This window comes from Colletes gigas, unplaced genomic scaffold (assembly GCF_013123115.1).
Source record: "Colletes gigas isolate AHSC1104 unplaced genomic scaffold, ASM1312311v1 Colletes_gigas_Sc00009, whole genome shotgun sequence".
NCBI lineage: Eukaryota > Metazoa > Arthropoda > Insecta > Hymenoptera > Colletidae > Colletes > Colletes gigas.
This window is the reverse complement of record NW_025106638.1, coordinates 7,515,691-7,537,211: the sequence shown is the minus strand read 5'-3', so window position 1 is coordinate 7,537,211 and position 21,521 is coordinate 7,515,691. Positions and strand designations below refer to the sequence as shown.

Sequence of the window (21,521 nt, the reverse complement as noted above, 5' to 3'; positions counted from 1 at the left end):
TTTGATGGATAAGTTTTTTTTATATAAGTGTTTATATATTTATATATCATTTTATTTTTATATGTATAGTTCTATTTAGGTTTAGGATATCGTTCGAAGTATTAAACCGTCCCCCAGTTAATTAAATCACATTGGTAAACTAAAAGATTTGTGTTATATAAAATTTTTATTACGAATTTGAGTCACAGGATAAATTATTTTATGTAAATCGATCTATGTGAGAAGCGTCGTCATTCGTCCATGTTTCTTCGTTAACGTTACTTTCAATTGGTTTCGAAGATTTAACTTGTCCCATTTTGCTGTGCCACATTCCATAAGAAAAATATATACCGAAACCTGGGGAAAGGAAGAAATTCATTTATATTGTGACTTTTTTTGTAACCTTTGGTCCAAACGGTCATCCACTTACCGATCACCATCCATATTGAAAATTGTACCCATGTCATTTTGTCTAACATCATCATGAGGTAAATGTTAACGAGGATACTGAGCGCAGGTAAAAACGGTACAAATGGAACCTAAAAATCCGTACGTGTTATTTTTTCTTGTTCTTTTATGCTTTCACGGTGAACGAATTAATTTTAATCGATTGATACGTACCGAAAACGAGAGTTTCTTTCCGGAAGTCGGTTGCAGATAAATGAATGTGAGAATAATTAATAAAGCCATTATTAAAACAACCAGCGGAACGACAACTAGAACTTTGCCCGTTATAATATCATCGGCGTATTGTGAAATTATGATGCCAATACAAACGCATAGAATCACTAAAATAAATATCAATTAGAATACGAATTACGATGAAACGGTTGAACCAAAGAATTATAGCACTCACGGTAGCACGCGACAAGGTAAGACACGATTTGCGATGTTAATTTCGTGGAGTGATTTAATTTGTTAGCATTAATTAGTTGCTTCAATATAAACGTTAAGGTCCTTGGGTCATGGTCACCTTTCTTCTTGTAAGCTTCGCTCTCCTCGTATCTGCAACAATTAAAAGATGTTTTTATAGATTTTTTCTATGCAATATGTTTTTATACTTTGCAGGAATTTTTAGCCGTCTTTACCGGAGTATGAGAACGCAGGCTGCAACGATCGAATAAGCGAGAAATGTTCCGATGCTCATCATGCTCACGAGCTGAGTCAATTCGAACACTGCGGCCAATACGCCTGTAATTATACGTGAACATTGATAGCATAGTTTTAGCAGTGGGACTTACGATAAGTCGTAGCAAAAATCGTACACCAGTTATCAGAAAATGTTTCGTCTCGTAAAAAAGTTTAGGGATGATTTCGAAAAAAAGATTTGATGAGTATACAGGGCGCCCCATGCAACTGCCATGAACGTGTTAAGTCTTATCTTTGTAAGAAGTTCGATAATCAGTCTCCGAGTTTTTCGACTTGCAGCCGCTCGAGGTCTGGTCCAGGAGCATTGGGAAGCTACCCGATAGACGGGGACATGTGACAGGTAATTGTGCTGACTATATTGTTAATTGAAGTTGTACATCGATGAAGTACAAAAGTTTCAAAACTGACCAACGTTGGCATGATTTTATAGGACGGCAAGGAAAGGATACAAACCTGTAAGAATCCCCGTTGAGAAGGTACCCATCACAGGTGTCTGAAATCGCGAGTTGATTTTTCCCATCCATTCGAATATCAGTCCATCGGAAGCCATCGCGTAAAGTATTCGTGGTAACGGGAACATCGCGCCAAGCAAGCTACGAAAGCGAATTATATTTTTTGTAAGGGTGTGAGAATGAATAAATATGCCATGAAAGAGCTCATATTCTGGATTTCGACTTCGAAGAGTAAAATCTTTGAAGTGGACGACACCAGGCATAACTCTGAATTCCATCCAGAGTCATTCTCTCTAGCGGTCCACTATGATTACACGTGTCGTTGATATCGCGGCCCGTCTATATTACCTCGCGCACAGGCCGCATATAGCACCGATCGTGACCAGCCATTTTGCCCAGCTCCAGCCGATTCTGTCGAACAGGTACGGAAACGGGGCGTCCGGGTTCTGTTCGTAATAAGGGAGAACCATGGTCAGCACGGTAGAGACGCCGAAATACGCAACGAAAATGACCATCAACGAGGCAACGATTGCTATGGGAATGGACTTCTGTGGGTCCTTGGCTTCCTCGCCGGTGGTCGCTACGCAATCGAAACCGATGAATCCGTAGAAGCATTTCGCAGCACCGGTTATGATGCCAGCGATGCCGTAAGGCGCGAATCCTCCAGTTCCGTAATCGCACTCCTTTTCGTTGCACGTGGGCTTCGTTTTCCAATTCATTACGTCAGCTTCGAACATAACGTGTTACACAAAAAGTCGATTAGTCGAAAATCCATGTTTCAGTCCTCGCGTGTAATACAATGCCGCCTCCCTTCTTGCAAGTAAATTGGGCCCGTATGATTTGATACGGAAGAGTTCGGACCAGACTTTGTTCTTGGAACTGGTCGAACTTAAACGGACCGTTCGAATGGGTTATTATAGGGATTGGCCATTCGAAACTAGTGGTCGAAAGCTGTTATAATATACTAAAAACTGGAGAACAATCGTTGAACACGAAAATTGATAGTATCATAAAATCTGAGAAGGCAATGTACCCTCAATGTCCTTGTATCAAGAGTTTTTTGATCATGTATCTATTCAAAAAGATACGTTGAAAGTAACAGTAACAACATTTTTTCATGAAAAATATACTTTTACATATTTCGCTCCTCCCTTCAAGCAAACCTTCTGGATCCGTTCCTGCCACTCGAGTTGACGGTTATTTGAACTGAAAAAACATAAATAGTGGTGGCGGTAATTTTGTTGTAAGTAAAGTAGAACCTTGGTTACTAATCTCACTAGTACAATGGACGAGATTCTCATGCAATAATGGAGATTTTACTGTATCCCTAATGCAGGTTGGTGCATGAAGCGAGGCAGTACTGTATTTACAATATTTGTATTGGTCGGCGAGGCGAAACTTACCTTTCAACGATCCGGCGATTATTACGAACAGCACCACCGAGAGATTCACAAGGGTGAAGAAATTATTTGCCCACGAGGATTCCTTTGCACCGAACGCCAACGCAGCTAAGGTAAATAGATTAAAATTTGGATACAATTTAATATTATTAATGATGTTTGATTGGTTGATGAACAAATAAAAATATTTTTGCTTGTATCTTCCATTATAGCGTCAATTAGAAAAAATATACATTAATGTATACAGGGTGTTCAGCCACCCCTGGGAAAAATTTTAATGGGAGATTCTAAATTCCAAAATAAGACGAAAATCAAGAATATCAATTTCTTGACTAAGGCTTCGTTAAAAAGTTATTAAAAAATTAAATTAAAAATTTTCAAATCATTCTGGAAAAATTATTTTTGGTTGCGGGGCTCAATTACAATCATTTTTGGTGAATAGACATACCATCGAATTCCTAACCATTTCCGAGAAAAAAATTCCTTACCGAAAATATAATTTTAGGCCAGAAATGTCACTCCAAAATTTCGTGCGTATCTTTAAAACGTTATAACTTCTGAACAGATTGAAGAACTTTACTGTTTCAAAAGGCAAATAATGCGTATTTTAGTGGAGAATATGTAGAAATTCTAACAATATTGAAAAAGTTGTTCTTTGACCCCGTAAAGTGTGAAAAACCTCATAAAAATGGTCCAATTTTCAAACAGCCATAACTCCTACAATAGTGAATATATTTCAATGAAATTTTTTTCTGAAGCAGAGCCCGTGGATACCTACAAAAAGTATTAGCCAACTTTTCTGTAGAGCGTCAAACAAATTTATTAAAAATGAAAAACAAATTTTTAAGAAAAATCGACAGGATGCCTAAATTTTTCTGCGAAAAAAAAAATTTCACATCGTTCTGGAAAAATTATTTTCGTTTACGGGAGTCAATTACAATCATTTTTTGTCGTTAGACATACTTTCGAGAAAAAAATTCGAGAAAGTATGAAATTTTTCGACAGAAAAAAAAATTTTCAAATCTTTTTGGAAAAATTATTTTTGGTTGCGGGGGTCAATTACAATCATTTTTGGTGAATAGACATATCCCCGAAATCCTGGGCATTTTGGAGAAAAAAATTCAGCACGGATGGAACTTTAAACGTTAATAACTTTTTAATGAAGCCTCCATCAATAAATTGGTATTCTTGATTTTCGTCTTATTTTGGCCTCTAGAATCTCCCATTAAAATTTTTCCCAGAGGTGGCCGAACTCCCTGTATAGTCATTTTATTATAAATGTGGAAAACTAGTTGTACTTCGTGGTCAAGGATTTTGATGAAATTGAAATAGATTGTAGTCTACGTAAAATTAGAGGGGGTTTAAGTCATCATTTTGCTAGTTTGGAATTAGTATTTGCTAATATAATTTGTCGTTATTTATTTATTATATCGAGAAATATGCTTCGTAGTAAAAAAATTGTACACTTCGTGGTGACAACAGCAAAGAACACATTGGTCTTCGAGCTAAAATGTGTTTGACATGCCGCCGGCAAAATATGATAAAACTTTTACTCGATATCCAATTGTTTTCGATCTTTCTTTCATCGGTGTTGGTTCGACTGTGCGCAAGTGCTCGATAAAGAAAGCAAACAGATATCGATGTGGACGTGATCGTACACGGTTTCATAATCGTAATTCAATAGAAAGCCTTTTGACCGATGTACAATACGAGACAGTATTTTTTTTCCATGATCCCCTTTTTGCAGTTTAATGGATCTCATTGACCCTTCCTATGTAACGTTCCTCAGTGTAACGTTCTTAACAACCTGTTTTGGATGCCTCAATTTGTATATAGTTTACATCACTTTAATGACTAAAGCATTGCAATTCGTCTGTTGCAAGATTGGAGATGATTGCGTTTATATTATTCGATCACCATGCCTTTACGATTTGATTTATGATTTCTAATTTCGTTCTTTAACATTTTGGGTTTCAGGCAATTGATCTATTTTGTCTTAGCCATAATCCGCCATTAATACGTGATATCGACGCTCGGGTAAATTTCTTACCGGAGAAGATTAACGTTACTCCGAAGGCGAAGAAGTCCGGATAAGAAGAAAAATGATTGATGTCGATAGGCGCTGCCGATTCGAACGCTTTCCTCATGCTGTTGTTGAATAGGGCATCCACGTAAGTGCTCAGTCCACGTACCACGCTGGCTGAGCCAATTACGTACTCCAGGATTAGAGTCCAACCGATCAGAAACGCCGTGAATTCGCCCATTGTCACATAACTGTATGCGTATGCCGACCCAGCACGTGGAACTCTTGCACCAAATTCCGCGTAACAGAGACCTAGATAAGAAATCAGTTTATCGGTTCGTCGAAAACGTCTAACAACCTCTTAACGCGATACGGGCATATGTTCAGTTTTCAAACGTACAAATTAACCGATTCACTATCCGGACCTACGGGATTTATTAATCATGGGGGTGTGCTAAGAAGATTAATATCAGCATAACATCCCATAAGATCCCAAAACAGAGCACTCAGAATCATAATAGCTTCTTTATCAGTAACGAAACACTTCAAAAAACTTATGTGTTAAATATGTTCGAGTTGACGAGCGATAAATTGTAACACTTAGAAAGACATTGTTACAGTATCTGATAATTACGTAGCATTAAGTTATCAGGTTTTGATTAGATTAAAGCAAATAATTACAATAAAGTTGCGTCGGTGTCGTATTACAGAACTATTCGTTAATCAAAATTTACTAGGCAAATTAATATATTTTTTTTAGTCAACATCGTTTCTTTCTTTAACATACGAAATTATCGTTATTTTTCTTCACCTTCAAAGATCCTCGCTAAATTATAGTATTCGCTCGCTAGTAAATGTATACATAAATATTAGAATAACTTGCGACTGTGAATTTCGCAGAAAAATTTTTTTTTTTTTTTTGGAAGCTGCATTTAGAAAGTTTGGAAACCATTATATCGAATGATCAGCTGATAGGTTTACTTTAGTCGTCGTTGGGAGAAAAAAAATTATCTTCGATTAGTACCTGCGAACATTGACGCGATCGCCGCGATAGCGAAAGAAATCACCACAGCCGGCCCTGCTATGGTTTTCGAGATTGATCCAGCGAGAACGTAGACACCCACACCGAGGGTCGAACCGATTCCAAGAGCCGTCAGATCCAACGTAGACAGACACCTCGTGAGTTTCGTGTCCTCAGCAAGTATCAAATCTTTTTTCCGTGTAAAAGATTTGCGAAGATATCGAAACCACCAAGTCTGCATTTTGTACATCTGAAAGAATCACATTATGCTCGTAATCCCTAGAAAACTGTACCTCGATTTTTATTTCCATCGTTAGACGAACCACTGAAAATATCAACTTCATTAAAATGAATCTGTTTGAAAAAACTTCATCTTTTTCAAAGCAAAATGATTGTTACTGTTTAATTAGAGCTTCTCTTGAAAAGTAAAAGTTCACTGTTTACGTAAAAATGAGTGGGACAAAAGATTCAGCAAATACATCACGGTTTATGACTATTTTCTTAGAACAGAAAAGTTGGCCGTCAAAGAATTACGTATCAAAAAATAAAAAATTCTAACGGTTTCTTCGTATTCTGCATTGTTCTTTGTTTTCGGAATTTATGCAACCCATTCGTTTCTCGTGTCTTATCTCGAGAATTTATGCAAGTTATGCAAAATACCTATATGTGATGTGTGTCCACGGCACTGAAGGAGATATTTGAAACCGTTCGTTAGAGTTTTAAATTATTAAAAATCTTATGAGTTTTGAACGTTTTCTAAAAATTATCAAACAGTTTTATACATTTTTTAATAGATCAAGATGGAATCATTTTATTCTTGTATTTTACACCGTCTGTTTCACGAATATGTAATTATTCGATAACACTGATAACTTCAAACATGTCTTTTTTCACAATTTTCGGACTAATCGCACATGTTGATTTTACACTGGAAGAGCAAATAACAATTCCCTTTAAAATTCATTTAAAATGAGTTCGAAAATTTAAAAAAACCACGACAGGCAAATAAAAAACTAAAAGAGGTAATCATCGATATTCATAGATCGAGATCTAAACAGATCTTGAAACGGGAATATAGAACTTAATTATAGCTTCTATTGAAATTCATTTAGCTGTTTAAATGCAATTGTGTTGACAGTCGTAGATTCCAATATATTGAACGTATATGAACACGCGTACATACGCGCATTAAAAGTTTTTTTTTAACGTTTAAAATGTGATCAAAGGGTTTGAAAATGTGTTCCTTCTTTAAAAGAATTATTTCGGATTTCGACTCTGTTATAATATATTTTCTATTTCTAGATCAGCAAATAATCAACTCACCATGGAAAGCATAGTCAAATGGGGATCCATTTCGATCGTTGAACGCGAAATATGCGGGAGACAAACAACCGGTCACAGACTGGACGAACATTCGGCTCGCGACTAAAGGCACACTAATTAAAATGTCTTTAAATCAAGCTTTAAGAACGCCCGTCGAGTGCGAGCAAACTGAATCGTTCAATTGGATAGAATCGTTTCTTCGACCCGTTAGTATTATAGATTAGAACCGTCCAGTCTGGTCTATATTGGTCATCCGCTTATAATATTGATCTTAACCGATGCGATCGGATAGCTCGTTTGTTTTGTTGATTTCCGCGATAAGTTTCGATATCATGAGCACTTATTCGATTTCTTCCAGAGGATTGTGAATGGACATTTTTATTTCATTTTTACCTATATAACGAATAAACAGATAATGTTTCGCCTAAATAAATCATTAAGTCATGAATAATGCATTCGTTATTCGGGAGTCTTTTATTACAAAAAAATATTTTATCTGGGTAATTAACTACATAAAAAATTATTCAAATAACATCAAAGTCAGCTTTCGCAATTGTCAAGCATAAGCATTCGTAGTTGCATCCAACAAAATATTTAAAGCGATCCCAATCGCGAGCAAAGTAATTTTAAGAATCGATTATGAGATAAATACACTTGTTTCTGCGTAAGGAGAAGTTTCTTTTTTGACATCGTTCTAATTGACGAGATGACGTCAACTTGTATTTGCAACCAACAAATCTGTCAATTGTATAGTCGACAACGTGTTGATTATAAGAATAATTTTGTAACACCGAAAACTTTCGAGACATTTAGAACATATTAATCACACGCGTGAACAAATTTCAATTTATTAAAAGGAAAACTAGAAAGTAACTTTAACGGTACATAACAAACTAAATACAAATACGTTCGTTCATGTGTACAACGAAGTTCTCTCGTTAATGTTGTTCTAATTGACCAGATGACGTCAACTTGCGTTTGCAACCAACAAAACTGTCAATTATATAGTTGATAGTATGTAAATTGTAGTATACATGTATTACGTCGCATGTGTGCAGTACGAATCGTACGCATTAAATGTAAGCAGGTACAATTACGATACTTCTTAAATATTGTACGTAATGTGTCCAAATGAGAATTATCTTTGTAATACAAAGAATTGTAATTTTTCTTCTCTAATTTTGTTTAATACCTTTTTTCAATTTAATTTTATGTTATATTTTATATTTTTGGCATATAAGGGTTACCCTCTTAAGCCGTGTCCCCACTGGGTCGGCTTTTGCCGATCGGCAAAAGCCGAGAATTGCGTCTACACTGCGTCGGCAAAGAAATGGCTTTGCCGCGGTGCATAGCAGTGGCACGGCCGTGCCGCCTTTTGCCGCCTTTTGCCGAACGCTGTGCCGATCGGCAAATGCCGAGCCGTGCCGACCCAGTGGGAACGCAGCTTTACATAATAGGATGGTTTGTATTTTCCAATTGTATGTTTGTCTTTGGATACTCATTATCCTAGTCATCGGATATGGTTTCAGCAATCGATACCTATTTTAGAATAACAAAATCGGTATATTCGTTACCGGTCCAATTAAATGTCAACGTAAGTCTAATCATGAAAAATAAAGAATTTAAAAATCGGATATTCGACCGCTAACTATTATGGAGGGTGATGCGTTTCGAATCAGTGCTCGACAAAGACCTTAACTAAACTTTCTTTAGTTTTTAATCATAGGAGCATCTTCGATTTTTGATTATTTAGTATTTATTTTCACACGTGCCATGTGGTTATTTAGACCGAATTCATAGTTGTTTATTGTAAAAAAGAAAAAGAATTAATGATTTATTTTCACTTACTAAATGCGACAGTTCTCCGTCCCAAGTGCATCAGCGAGTATATATCTGTGCACACTGAACGATGCGAACTCATTCCGTTTCCCTAAATAATAACTACTCTTTATTCTTCTTATCTGTTGCAGATATCGATTATCCTCTAAGCGGTAAAAATGCTATATAATCCATCATAAAAGATACGCTGTCATGTATGTAGTTGCCTCTCCGCGTTATGGACTTAACCCTTTGTCTTACGATTTAATTTCCAACTGTGCGTGCCAAAACCGACACCAAGGTTTGGCCCGGTAGACTTATCACGTCTCTGACACGTCATTGTAAACTAAGGGGTTAATACAATATTCTTTAAAAGATTCCACGGTAAGTACGAACGCTCGATTTGGTGGATATTCTAATTATCTTAAATAACGTTTGTTTTAACAATATAGTATGTATTGGTTGTATTATAATTAAATATAAAATAATAAATAGGTGATAAATAAAAAATTTATTAAAAAATGGATCGTGTTACATATGATCATGTCAACAAATATAAAATATTGTATAGACGTAACTAGATAAATGTTTACGTTTGTAAAATATATAAAATGTGTTTACTGGACGGATTTTACACGAGCTTCGGCGACGAAGCAGTTAGATTCAACTCCTCCAATGCTCTATGGCATTTTACTTCTTTTTTTTTTCTTAATACTGAACTATACAAATAAAATGGACGGTATCTATAATGCAAAGTGCTTTGCATTGTTGTTTGCATTTAAATATGATTAGTCAGCTAACTTATGCATATTGTAGAGGCACATATTGAATCCAGTACTTGAATTACGGGTAGTAAGATCGAGATATGTATCGCTCAACTGTTAGCTCAGTCTATAAAAACATTGTTCTTTTTACAAACAAAAATATCAATAATCGTGTTTCTAGTTTTTTGCAATTATTTATCATTCCATCCTATTCCATAGATTATATAACAATATAGAAGCAATCATGATTGTTGTCCAATTTGCTCGTACTTGCCTGGCATGAGACTGAAAAACGCAAAACAAATGTTGTATAATCACAATCAGTTCAAGACTATTGACTTTGACAGAAACTTTCACTCACGATAACAAAGTAATTGCATTTGTCTCCTTGACAGCAATCAGAACATTTCCAATCTTGATACCATATATACGTACAATCATCCATATTAGACTGTTTTATTCTTTCACACTCTCTTTTTGTTGAACATCTCTTGGAAACATAATACTGCTTTTTCGCGCCTTGCGACCAATATGGCGTACCTACGAACAATATAAATGACAAGTGATATCGGAGCAACAAAATGTAAATTTATGCTTCATGTTTCATTGATTGGATCACTTGTCGGTTGATGTAAACATAACCTCAATATCGTGACGTCCGAGATAACAATGGCAAATGCATTGAATACTTACTTCCCCAATTAATTTCTGTGAGACAGGCATCCTGTCCTTGCTCACAGGTTTTTGTACTTTTCAAACACTTTTCTATATTACCCTCTTGATTGGTACATACATAGCATTCCAGGGCGTGGCCTAAAAAGATTAACAAATAAACAAATATGTTCGATAATATGATTTTCATTCAACATACTGAAGGACAAGTAGCATACGACGAGAAGCAGCCAACAAAATCTTTTAACTTTCATTTTCAAGTAAGCTTATAAAAATCGAAACGAAACAAAACAAAAACACGATTGCACGATGTGAGTGATGCGACACTCGTTTAAATCGAACGTAGGAAACAATTGCATTGGCATTGTTGGCACGACTGATGTCGTTGCCGTCCATAGAATTCAAACATAGTTCTTGCGATGGCGATGCAAATATTAATTATACACAAATTAGAATTCAACAGAGAAACTATTTACAAAACAAAGACACGTATTGATCTTTTTTATTTGAATCAAAACAGTACTTTCGATATCATTGATTTTATCGAAACATTCGTAGTTAGGATTATTTCACAATTCGGTAAACGTGCATTTAATAATATCGAATTCGTTTTATACAAAGTATGGAAGCAGACGCGTTTTTAACAAGCGTTTCATTCATATGCGAGAAGTTCCTGCATGGCCTGGTTATGAACACTAGATTTACGGAAGCCGTCAATTTGACGGATGTCTGATTCCATATTTAAAATTGAAGAACGCGCAAATATTATTTTTTAACAACTTGTGTTGAATTTGATCGATGCAATGGCACGAATACATATTCTAATTAAAAGAAAAATCGTATTGTAAGGTAATCGTCAACATGAAAGGTATCAATAAATATACGTGCGATCAATGCCCGTAAATCTAGTGTTAAAAGTAGTTCGGTGGTATTATTGACCCGTGCGTTAGAACTTACATTACAGATTTTCCGGTCAACCAGCTTAAAATTGAATCGCAATCATCCCGGTCTATCTAGAAATATTAACAAATTAGACATCAAAGTTGTTCGGTCACCAGATTGTTCATGAATCCTGTTGATTCGAAAATCAATTCGTGATCGGTGTAACTATAGAAGATGTAATAGTATGAGTATTCGTAAACTTTGATCATAAATGTAAATTTCGTTATATTTTAGGTGCATCGTTACAAGTAATCACGAATAGGTTAATAAGAGATTAACCTCAGAAAACATTTGAACACATCGATTTAGAATCTTGGCCAACTCGCATGGAGGCTATTCGAGACGGGCAAAATTGTTTCTGTTAGTAAGAGAAATGAAAGCAAGAGGTGGGTACACAAATAAAGAGCTTAATTAAAATTGATTGAATTGTTATCCTTTATTTATTATATTGATAAGCTTAATCTTCAATAACTGGAAATAGGTGAAACGCAAGAGGAAGAGTGAAACGAGAAGGGGTAAATATGCGTTGGAGGGAACTCTACGAGTCGAGTGCGAGACAGAGCAGAAAGTGGTAAGAAAACAGAATTAAGTATATTTTTATTTACAATACGAATATCATTTTGTATAGATAAAGTTTAATCTATTATTTGTGACGGACGAATACTGCGAATGACGAATAATGTACTCCGATAGATCGCTTTCATCTAGACAATTATCTAGATATATATACGACCGAAGATTATTCAAATAATGCCGAACTCTGCACGAAAGGAATGATGCAACGAGAAAGATAGCCGGTGCATATGGTTCGTTCTCCCCTCTACGGATAATTCGAACTCTCCCTCGGGGTTCGGTGAGGTCGCGTGTGCTGGTCGCTCTCGCAACCGTCGGATGTCGATATTCGAGTGCGCGGCGCAGGCTGAGCAGTGGTAGTGTCGAGCCACTGCGCCGAGAATCTAAAATTATCGGTCGGTCCGAGAGAGGGAGAAGTGGTTAGGTGCACGTAGGAGGAGAGAGAAGCTCAGAGGGCGCCTGGAGTGGGAGGGGCGAGAAGCGGGGGAAGAGGCTTGATGTTAGAAGAAGAGCGGAAGGGAAGAGGGTAGGAGTGACGGTGCGAGGGAGGGAAAAGAGACGAAAGAGAGGAACGAAGACGCGCCAATAGATGCAAGAATACGTAATCAAGGAAACCGTAGCGCATAAAGAAAAGGGAAGAATGTGAAAAGGTGAAATTTGACGAGTACTGTCTGTTCGTGTCATTCGAATGAAACAGTAATGGACGGGTGGCCGCCAAGAAAGGGTAGTTGAAAATCGAGGAAGAAGACGAATAGGGGAGGAGATAAAAGAAAGGGCTACGAGTGGGAGGAAGGGTAGGCGGGCGAGGGTGGAGGTGGAAGCCGCGGCACGGGTGCGAGCGCATAGGTAACAAGAAGAGGAGGGGAAGAGCGGTGGCGGGTTGATGGTGGGTGTTGGCGGGGCTGGCGGGGTTGACGGCGACGGTGGCCGAGGCCAGAGAGTCGTCGTCGGTGGTCGTCGGCGAGGCACGGGCTACCGCGAGGAGTTTACGTTACCTACCACCCATCGCGCGAGTTCGCGTTGGACGCGACACGTCGAGCGTTTCGACAGCAGTTCGCGTAAACGAACGAATTATTCTATCCCCTTTTACTCTCTCCGCCTCTTTCTTTCGGCCCTCTCTGTTTCTCTCGGAGCAGTACGTTGTCCCTCTCTGTCGGTCCGCTCGGTCGACTCGCTCTTCTCCGGTTCGACTCTCCAGCTAGCCCAGGGTCGGCCCGTGTGCGCGCGTGCATCTTCCGAGCGACGTGACAGTCGAGGAAAAGCCGCGGGGAAGAGTGGCGCGGAAGTGTCCGAACCGCGAACAGACCTGCCGAGGTTCTCGCGTCGAGCGTTCTTGTTGTCGTTCTCGGTCTCGTTTTCGCTCGTTGCAAGCAACGGGCAATTGGGCACGCGATGGCGGACGAACAGGAGGCAAACAACACGTGCGAGGACTCCCTTGGGCCCGGAGATGCGACCACCGCTTTCGCTAAAAAGATCCGCGGACGGAAAGGTGCCCTTAAAAAGAAGAATGTCTACGTTGTCAAGAACCACAGCTTTATGCCGCGGTTCTTCAAACAGCCGACGTTCTGTAGCCACTGCAAGGACTTCATATGGTGAGTGAGACAACACAGTCACTTTTTCTACGAGAAATCCTTCCTCGATCCTCAATTCTTGTTCTCACGTCTATCGCTTTCTCCCTCTATCGATTGTTCTCGTTTCGAAGCAGCATTGAGTCGAGCCGGACCTGTAACTGATCTCGCTCAAAGCGGCCCGTACGCGCTGAGGTTTACGGTTGGTTTAGTCGACTCTATTTCTCGCCAGTTTTTTTTTCTTTTCAAGCTGTTTATCGAAGGTCATGTAAATATTACATGAATTTTTCGCAATAAACAAGGGAAAGATGTTAGAAATTAGCTTCCAAGCTTAATGAAGTGATACTGGACTTGCCTAATTATTATTGATTGTAAAATTTTGTCTTACATCAAATTGATACTTATCGAAGAAGGGAGAAAGAGAGAAATGACGATTGAGGAAAATAACGAATACGTATTTTCCGCGAGTTTTTACTTATAAAGTTGTTTATTGAAAATCATATGAATGTTACATAAATTTTAATAAATATGCAATCAATTGTTAAGTTTAACGGTATGTGATTGTATAATTATTGTAATATTAAATTGAAATGTACGAAAGAAAGATCAATCAGGAAAATAGTAAATGTTCTTCTTTGACGGTATTTTTTTAAGTTTATTGGAATCTATACAAGTGTTATTTAAATTTTCCCAAATAAAAAAGGGTTTAGGATTAGAATCAATCTTCAAGTTTAATGAACCCATGTTGGATTTCTCTAGTTCGATCATTATTAATCGTATATTTTTATGTGATATTAGAGTAATATTTACGAGAAAAGGTCTTTTATACGAGTATTCATCGTGAGAGAAATCTCACACGTTGATAAATTGATATATTCACTTACAAAATTAATCAATAGAAAATATTAGTCAATTTTTAGAAAGGTAAAAAGCAAGATATATCATTTGAAATAATATAGTTCGAAATTAAAACGTATCCTTTTATATCCTATGAGGTAGATATAATGGAATTTTTACCTCAGTGTAGGTAATTGCACATTCGTAATGGATGAGAACGTGCACACGCAATTAAAATTCTAATTAACAATTACGACTATCAGTGAGAATAAAACGTAGGTAGTGTGTAGGTAAACACCGGTTGGCAAAGATTTATATCATGCAAAAAGGAATATTAGTGGAAAAAGTTGTAGTACAAATAAAATATACACATATAGAAGGTTAGGATAATTATTCCCGTGGATGTGAATTAAGAATTTTGATGACATTAATATACAAAATTGTGTAGAAATTTGAAAGGAACGAAAGCAAAATTAAATACATGCTTAGGATTGGACAAAGGTTCGTGTCAAAGTCGGTTACGTGGGAATCGATTTAAAAAATCTACGATTCGTTGAAGAAAAATTGATTTCCTAAAAAAACCAAGCGAAATCAAACATCCTCATTCTGGAATTTGCAGTTGTGTCTGCTTTCTCTCTGTTTCCCTTTCCCTCTGGAGACATGTAAATCCAGCAAATAGCTGTCCGTAGAGTAACGGTTAAACGGTTCGTCCTTGAGGATACTCGCGCTTCGTCCGAATTAGAAACGACCCAACCGAGAAGCAAGAGGTCACGTCGAGCGCGGGGTTTTCGAATGTTTTCAAATAACCTCTCGTAACTTTCTTAACGTATTCTGTAAATCTAAAGTAATTCCGCTATTTTTAGTATTGAACATTCTGTGCGAAAGCGTTCGAATATTTTCGTGAGCCACTGTATGTCTGTTTATTGCCATAATTATGATCCTCCACAGTCGCAACTCGGGTTATTGACTCTTGAGCAACGTCGTACGACGGCTGGCCTGCTCTTTGTACATAAATTAATCAATCAGCTGATTACCTACTCTGACCTATTCTGTGCGAAATGATTTTTCATAGACCCGTTAGAAACACGAGGATCTGAAATTTGATCAATGAACTTGCGTAAGATTAAGACTAACAAAAATAGTAGAAGTTAATTTTAAATTTTATATGTAGAATAATTTTAAGCACGACTTATGACTTAAAAAATTATCTGACGCGTACGTTACTTTTAAAATAGTCCCACGAAAAGAAGCGGTTTTCAGTAAGAACAATAGAATTTCAATTGTCATAGCCGGCATATTTCGAATCACGCGATATTTGTATTCAGTAGTGTTTCACAAGTCATCGTGAAGTGATTCACAAGTTGTTCAACGCGTTGAACTTATTAAAATTTATTATAAAAATCCTTGTTCGATTTATGGTCAACATAATCGACTTACGGAACTCACATTGGCTATCACGAGGGAAAGTGTCGCTGATAATAAAAATTTATTGATTCCACGACGTTCTCGAGAATTAACCATTCCTCCGACTTCCGGTGCAGCGAATTTCGCGTAGAAACTTCGGTTTTCGTTCTTGCAAGATCCGGTTAAGTCGAGTATCGAAGTGTGCTGACCATCGTACGCGTCGCGAGTTTAGTCGAGCGTCCGTCGTAACGACAAAATGTTATCGTGTTGCGCGTCTGTATTTTTTTCCAAAATGGCGGCGCGACTGTGACCGTTATTAGGAAATATTACCGTTTGACGCGAATCGCGTGGATTTGAGAGTGTCACGCTCTCGTTGAAACTATTGCTTTATTGAGATTGAAGTTCAACGATAAGATTAGTTCGAGAAATGCAGCTGTCAACCGACCACTAAACTCTTGCGATTTGACGTCATTAGACTTTTTCTTGCGGTGCCACACCGAGTCTCATGTTTATTCCAGCAAACCACAAACTGTTGACGATCTCGAAGCAAACATCGTTCGCGTTATTGGCAAAACACAGTCTGATTTGTTCTAATATTTATCGAAAATTAATTTGAACCAAAATAATATTTAAATAATATTCTATTTGACGTACGATGCCCATCGAGTGTACATTATTCAAATTCAAAGTTCTATGGCTCTTGTTTACGCGATTCATTAATTTTTCAAAATTAATCAACATCGTGAAAATGGCGTTCCAAAGTTCCGAGTTAACCCGAGCATTTGAAAATGGTTTCCTGGCGGAATGGAAACGGGACTGGAAATATCTTTAAAAAATTTTCGCTTATCTAAGTTTCGGACAAAGGTACCATCGAATGCAACGACCATCGTTCCTCGATAAAAAAGTGTTTGGTGGGGAAGGTTAACGACAGTAACCTGTCTGGCGCGTAACATACATGATTTATAGTTGAAACGTAAAGGCTGCGCTGGCGTTGACGCACAATAGCGCGCGACCCAGTAACCAAACTAACTTGTTTCGCTGACATCGATTTTGCCGGCCGAGGACGAACGTAACAGACGTTTCCGATGTCCAATGCTTCTCTGCTGTTGCGTTTCCCAGAGACGGGCGAAATTCTTATTTGAATGAAAATTTTCGAATAACGAATAACAAGTGAATAACCGTTCGTTCCCATAGCGCGATGTCTGGATAGATAGACCGGCGCCGTGGTAAAACACTTCCCTATTCGAGATCGAACAGTGGTTTTTTTCTGATCTTAGCAGCAACATGTGGTCCCGCGTTGTCGCGGAGAAAAATGGCTTTACTTTGTATTGTGGCACGAGCGTGCCCATTATCCTTACGTTCATACGATCCAGTGTCGACTATAGCACGGTATATCCTCTTTTCGTCCCGTCAGATGCTCGAAAGGCATCTTATGTTAACAAACGTTCCTTGGTAATCCTGTTGTAGACGGTTCTTCAGAATTCCTTGCGGATTTTCTGTACTTAGGATTACCGTAATTGATTCGTGTTTTGTATCCCCGTTATGGTTTGTCGCGTTCTTCGTTTCTCGCCACGTCGGAAGTGGGTGTTTAGAATCGGTGATCGAAAATTGTTTTATTCCGCGAATAAAATTCCTTGCAAGGTTCAGGGCGTTTCGTCCCTGGGCTGTAAGGCTTCCTAGCAGGCCCTGCCTTAGACAACGGGATACATATTAGGTAGTGTATACAGGATGTTCGGCCATCCCCGGGAAAAATTTTAATGAGAGATTCTAAGGACCAAAATAAGACGAAAATCAAGAATATCAATTTCTTGACTCAGGCTTCATTAAATAGTTATTAAAAAATTTCAAATCATTCTGGAAAAATTATTTTCGGTTGCGGGGGTCAATTACAATCATTTTTGGTGAATACACATATCCCTGAAATCCTACCCACTTCCGAGAAAAAAATTCGAGTAGGTACTGAAATTTTTAGACGGAATTAAACAATTTCAAATCATACTAAAAAAATTATATTTAGTTACAGGGATCAATTACAATAATTTTTGGTGAATAGGCCTACCCCCGAAATCCTACCCACTTTTTAGAAAAAAATTCAGTACGGGCGGACCTTTAAACGCTAATAACTTTTTAACGAAGCCTCCATCAACAAATTAGTATTCTTGATTTTCGTCTTATTTTGGCCTCTAGAATCTTCCATTAAAATTTTTCCCAATGGTGGCCGAAAACCCTGTGTATGTATAGGATTGAAGGGGTCGGTCAAGTGCTTGCGAGAGAGCAAACCCTCTGGTGGCGAGTACGGGAGGTGACACCACAGTTGTATTTCAAGCACTGTAGTTGGAAAATTATGTAAGTACTAATTATTCTGTAACGATTGGATGAAATATATTAGATGTAATTAAGAGATAAAGTGGGTGATTCTTCTGGCTGATAGAGCAATACATGAATTTATCAGTACAGAATAATTTGTTGTATTGTTCTGCCAACTAGAAGAATTGCCCACATTAATTCTCTGAGAATTCGCTCGCAACGTAGTTTGCAATCGCAAGCAGTCTCGAATTCTGATCAGTTATATTTGGTCACAAAAATATTTAGACTGTAGTTGAATTAAATAAACAATGACCAAACAAATGTATTGTGTTTTAGGTAATATTTTTAATGATATTCTTTGGTTTAACTTTATAATAATAATAATGTTACAATACAGTTTCTAATCGACATCAATGCAAAAACTATTTATTATTTCCACTTATAGTGATATGAGATTCAAACTCTTGCCATTAACTATTTCGAGTTTGAATTGTAGGCGTGGTCTTTCATCGAGTTATGGTAATTATTAATATTCTGTAAAATAGATTCGTTCGAACTCCATCTGTAGGATGTAAAATTTATTTGGAAACGCCAATGTATAGTTTTATAATCATAACTGTATACGCAGCACACATGCGCAAATGTATATAACACGTCACGAAATTATTGACTTTAAAATACGTATCGTGAACATCTGTTACCGTTAGATCAGAAATGGTTGAACCAATCGGAGGAATGTTTTGAAACAATTCAAGATTTATCGAGACACGCGACTGTCGGTATCGATATCTATCGATTGCAACGAGTTTCAGACTTGTTCGATCGAATTGAAAACATAAATCAGCCTAAACGCCAAACGTGAATGTTTCAAATTTAAGGAAAACAGAAGTAAATCTAAGAAATATAACAATGCCGATAATAATTGTACCGGAATATTAATTTGTAAATGAAAATAATTTGATATTTTTAAAAGTTATTTATTATTAATATTTCTATTAAAGTAATCGATTCTTGTCGCATTCAAAATTTTTGTTACATTTTTTTCTCGACGTTTCGTCTCTCTTCTTCGTGGCCTCTTCCGGAGTAAAGTTATTTTAAGTTAGGCTACCACGTGTTAATCGTAAAGATAGGTTCCATTAAAAATAGTGTATTGCAAGATATCGAAATCAATTAACGTTTTAAACACTGTAATCGTGACAATATTAATAGTTATAATATACAGGGTGAAGCGACTAGAATTGTTTCATATAAATTACATTTTATTCTAAATTTTTCGTGGATTTAAAGTGCCATCGATGCATACTTGGTATTATAAGCTAGTTCAAGGCCTCTTGGAGATCGAAAGAGGCCTCAAGGACCACTTAGCTTTTAAAGACCCTCGGTATATCAAAAAGAAATTTTGTTTCGCGCAATGAGTAATAATATTTATGAAAGAAGGTCGCAACCATAGCTCTAACAATCGAATGAAAAGTTTTTAAATTATACAATACCAAAAATACAGTAAAACATCATTCACCTTTTACGCTTCTGCTTTGTTATCTCATAATACAATTTAAAACCATAAAGGGAACGAGTCTCGGGGGATAAACACGATTGGAAAGTAACCAGGGATCAAAACTGTAGAAAATATAAATAAAGAAAGTAAGAAACCGGGGAAAAGAGATCAAAGATTTTGTTAAAAGCCTGAGAAATAATATATAGTACTGAAAACTTAACCTACTTACTGCCATTTGAAACATAAAGTTGACCCACATGCAGTGGCGTATCTAGAGGAGCTCAAAGAGGGGCAGGCGGGGGAAGGGATGACAAAAAATCGGGAGAAAAAATTTGAGATTTCAAAGATTCGAGAATCCCACTCCTACGAATTACGAATAGAAATAGAATTGTTAAAGTTCAACGTTTCAAATAGTAGATTTGCGTGGTTAGTGGGAGGTAATTAATTTATTGTCACCTTTTACTTGCTAATTATTGAAGAATTCTGAAGCAAAGGAAGAAACTTATTATCTGTAAGAGTGTTTTCGACGATAGAACGTTCCGATGACAGAGAAAACAAGTTCAATTGTAAATTGATTGGTTGATTTTTTGACGGTGTTCCAATCATGTTTGATCATCGTTTTCTCGGATGGTCCCTTGTCCTTGGTTCGTTTCAGTTTTATGCGGTTAACAGGATCGTCGAATAATTGGGTTAAATTGTGACAAATACGGTTAAACACGATCCTGTCCGATTTTATCCAATCCGAACCGACTCGATCCGGATAGACGCGACTGAAACTTACGTTCGTCTTGCTCCGTGCTTTGTCGCTCAGTGTCGGGACTAACTCGCGTTTTGATTGGGTCTGGGACTTACTGTGTGCAACTATAAAAATTGTCCCTGAGCGAATGCGTTCATTTTATTCGTTTCGTTGAGTAACAGGTCAAAACTCAATTTTGCATACAGTTTACAAGAAGGGATAAAAATTTTAATTGGACTATATTGGATCGTTGCAATATTTCAACCGGTTTTTATAGTCAATGTTTTCATTTAGCATTCAAAGGAGAGGGTTTGGCACGATCGTGAACAAACCGAGTTGTGGAAAAGTTATAGCGCTCGTTGAGATGCCAAAATTCTGTTATTTAGCAAATCAACAGGTTGCGATTAATCGCGCGAAAAGCATTTTGCGGAGTTCGATAAAATAGTACACGCAACAAGACGCGAAACGAAAGCGCGATGAATCGTGCAGTAGAATGGCCGACGACAAGAATATCATTATTACAGTTAAAGATGAAGTAAATAAAATTTATATTAAATTTTATTGGAGAAGGTGTTGTAATACAACGTTTCTGTCTCTTCGAATGAATTTTAAATTTCACCCCCTATGTGTGAAAATTCGCATCGAATATTTTTCGACGTTCTCCATGCAACGTTTCAAAGCAATCGAACAGTTAAAAACATCGTTGGGCTCTGTCTTGCCCGTGGTCGACGCTCGCTTACGCGCGAACGATATGATCGATATCGAATCGATATCGACGCTCTTCTCGAGCTTCGTTCGTTCCCGAAGTCGTGGACTTCGCCGTATAATCCGGAACGGAAAGCGCGTTTCCAAGGATAGGCTACAGCTCGTACCTCACGAGATTTATTTCACTGGCTTCCGTCTATTCGCGATTCACGTGTCACGACCGCATGCACGTAACGTATTTAAAACCATAAGTTGTTATCGAGTTATGCGGTTTCGCGTGACGAAGTTCACTTTATCTCCCGCGATGACGACCGACGTGGCCGCGCGTAGAGCGCCATTTTAGCCACCTAACT

The 21,521-nt window shown here is 37.5% G+C and overlaps 2 protein-coding genes across 6 annotated transcripts in view; one reads left to right on the top strand and one right to left on the bottom strand.

Annotated features, from left to right (window-relative positions):
* Positions 1-74: 74 nt before the first annotated feature.
* On the bottom strand, positions 75-10,938 carry LOC122397525 (cationic amino acid transporter 2-like). Of its 3 annotated transcripts, XM_043396742.1 has the most exons (13): positions 10,801-10,938; positions 10,623-10,742; positions 10,291-10,469; positions 6,028-6,274; positions 5,031-5,315; positions 2,984-3,088; positions 1,929-2,307; positions 1,582-1,721; positions 1,068-1,170; positions 836-984; positions 601-767; positions 410-518; positions 75-336 (listed from the first exon to the last, which is right to left on the bottom strand). In XM_043396742.1, the coding sequence occupies exons 1-13, from the start codon at positions 10,853-10,855 to the stop codon at positions 200-202; spliced, it is 2,175 nt and encodes a 724-aa protein (XP_043252677.1). In that variant the 5' UTR covers positions 10,856-10,938; the 3' UTR covers positions 75-199. The 3 variants fall into 3 exon arrangements, with proteins under 3 accessions (XP_043252677.1, XP_043252679.1, XP_043252678.1); XM_043396744.1 differs by lacking the exons at positions 10,291-10,469; positions 10,623-10,742; positions 10,801-10,938 and adding an exon at positions 9,196-9,243; XM_043396743.1 differs by lacking the exons at positions 10,291-10,469; positions 10,623-10,742; positions 10,801-10,938 and adding an exon at positions 7,348-7,448.
* Positions 10,939-13,048: 2,110 nt separating this feature from the next.
* LOC122397257 (protein kinase C, brain isozyme) overlaps positions 13,049-21,521 on the top strand; it is a 65,576-nt gene continuing 57,103 nt past the window's right edge. For 2 of the 3 annotated variants that reach the window (XM_043396312.1, XM_043396310.1), the window contains exon 1: positions 13,049-13,708. In XM_043396312.1, coding sequence (XP_043252247.1) covers positions 13,509-13,708 — 200 coding nt within the window. In that variant the 5' untranslated portion in view covers positions 13,049-13,508. The remainder of the gene's footprint in view (positions 13,709-21,521) is intronic. The other variant, XM_043396311.1, reaches the window with a different exon arrangement.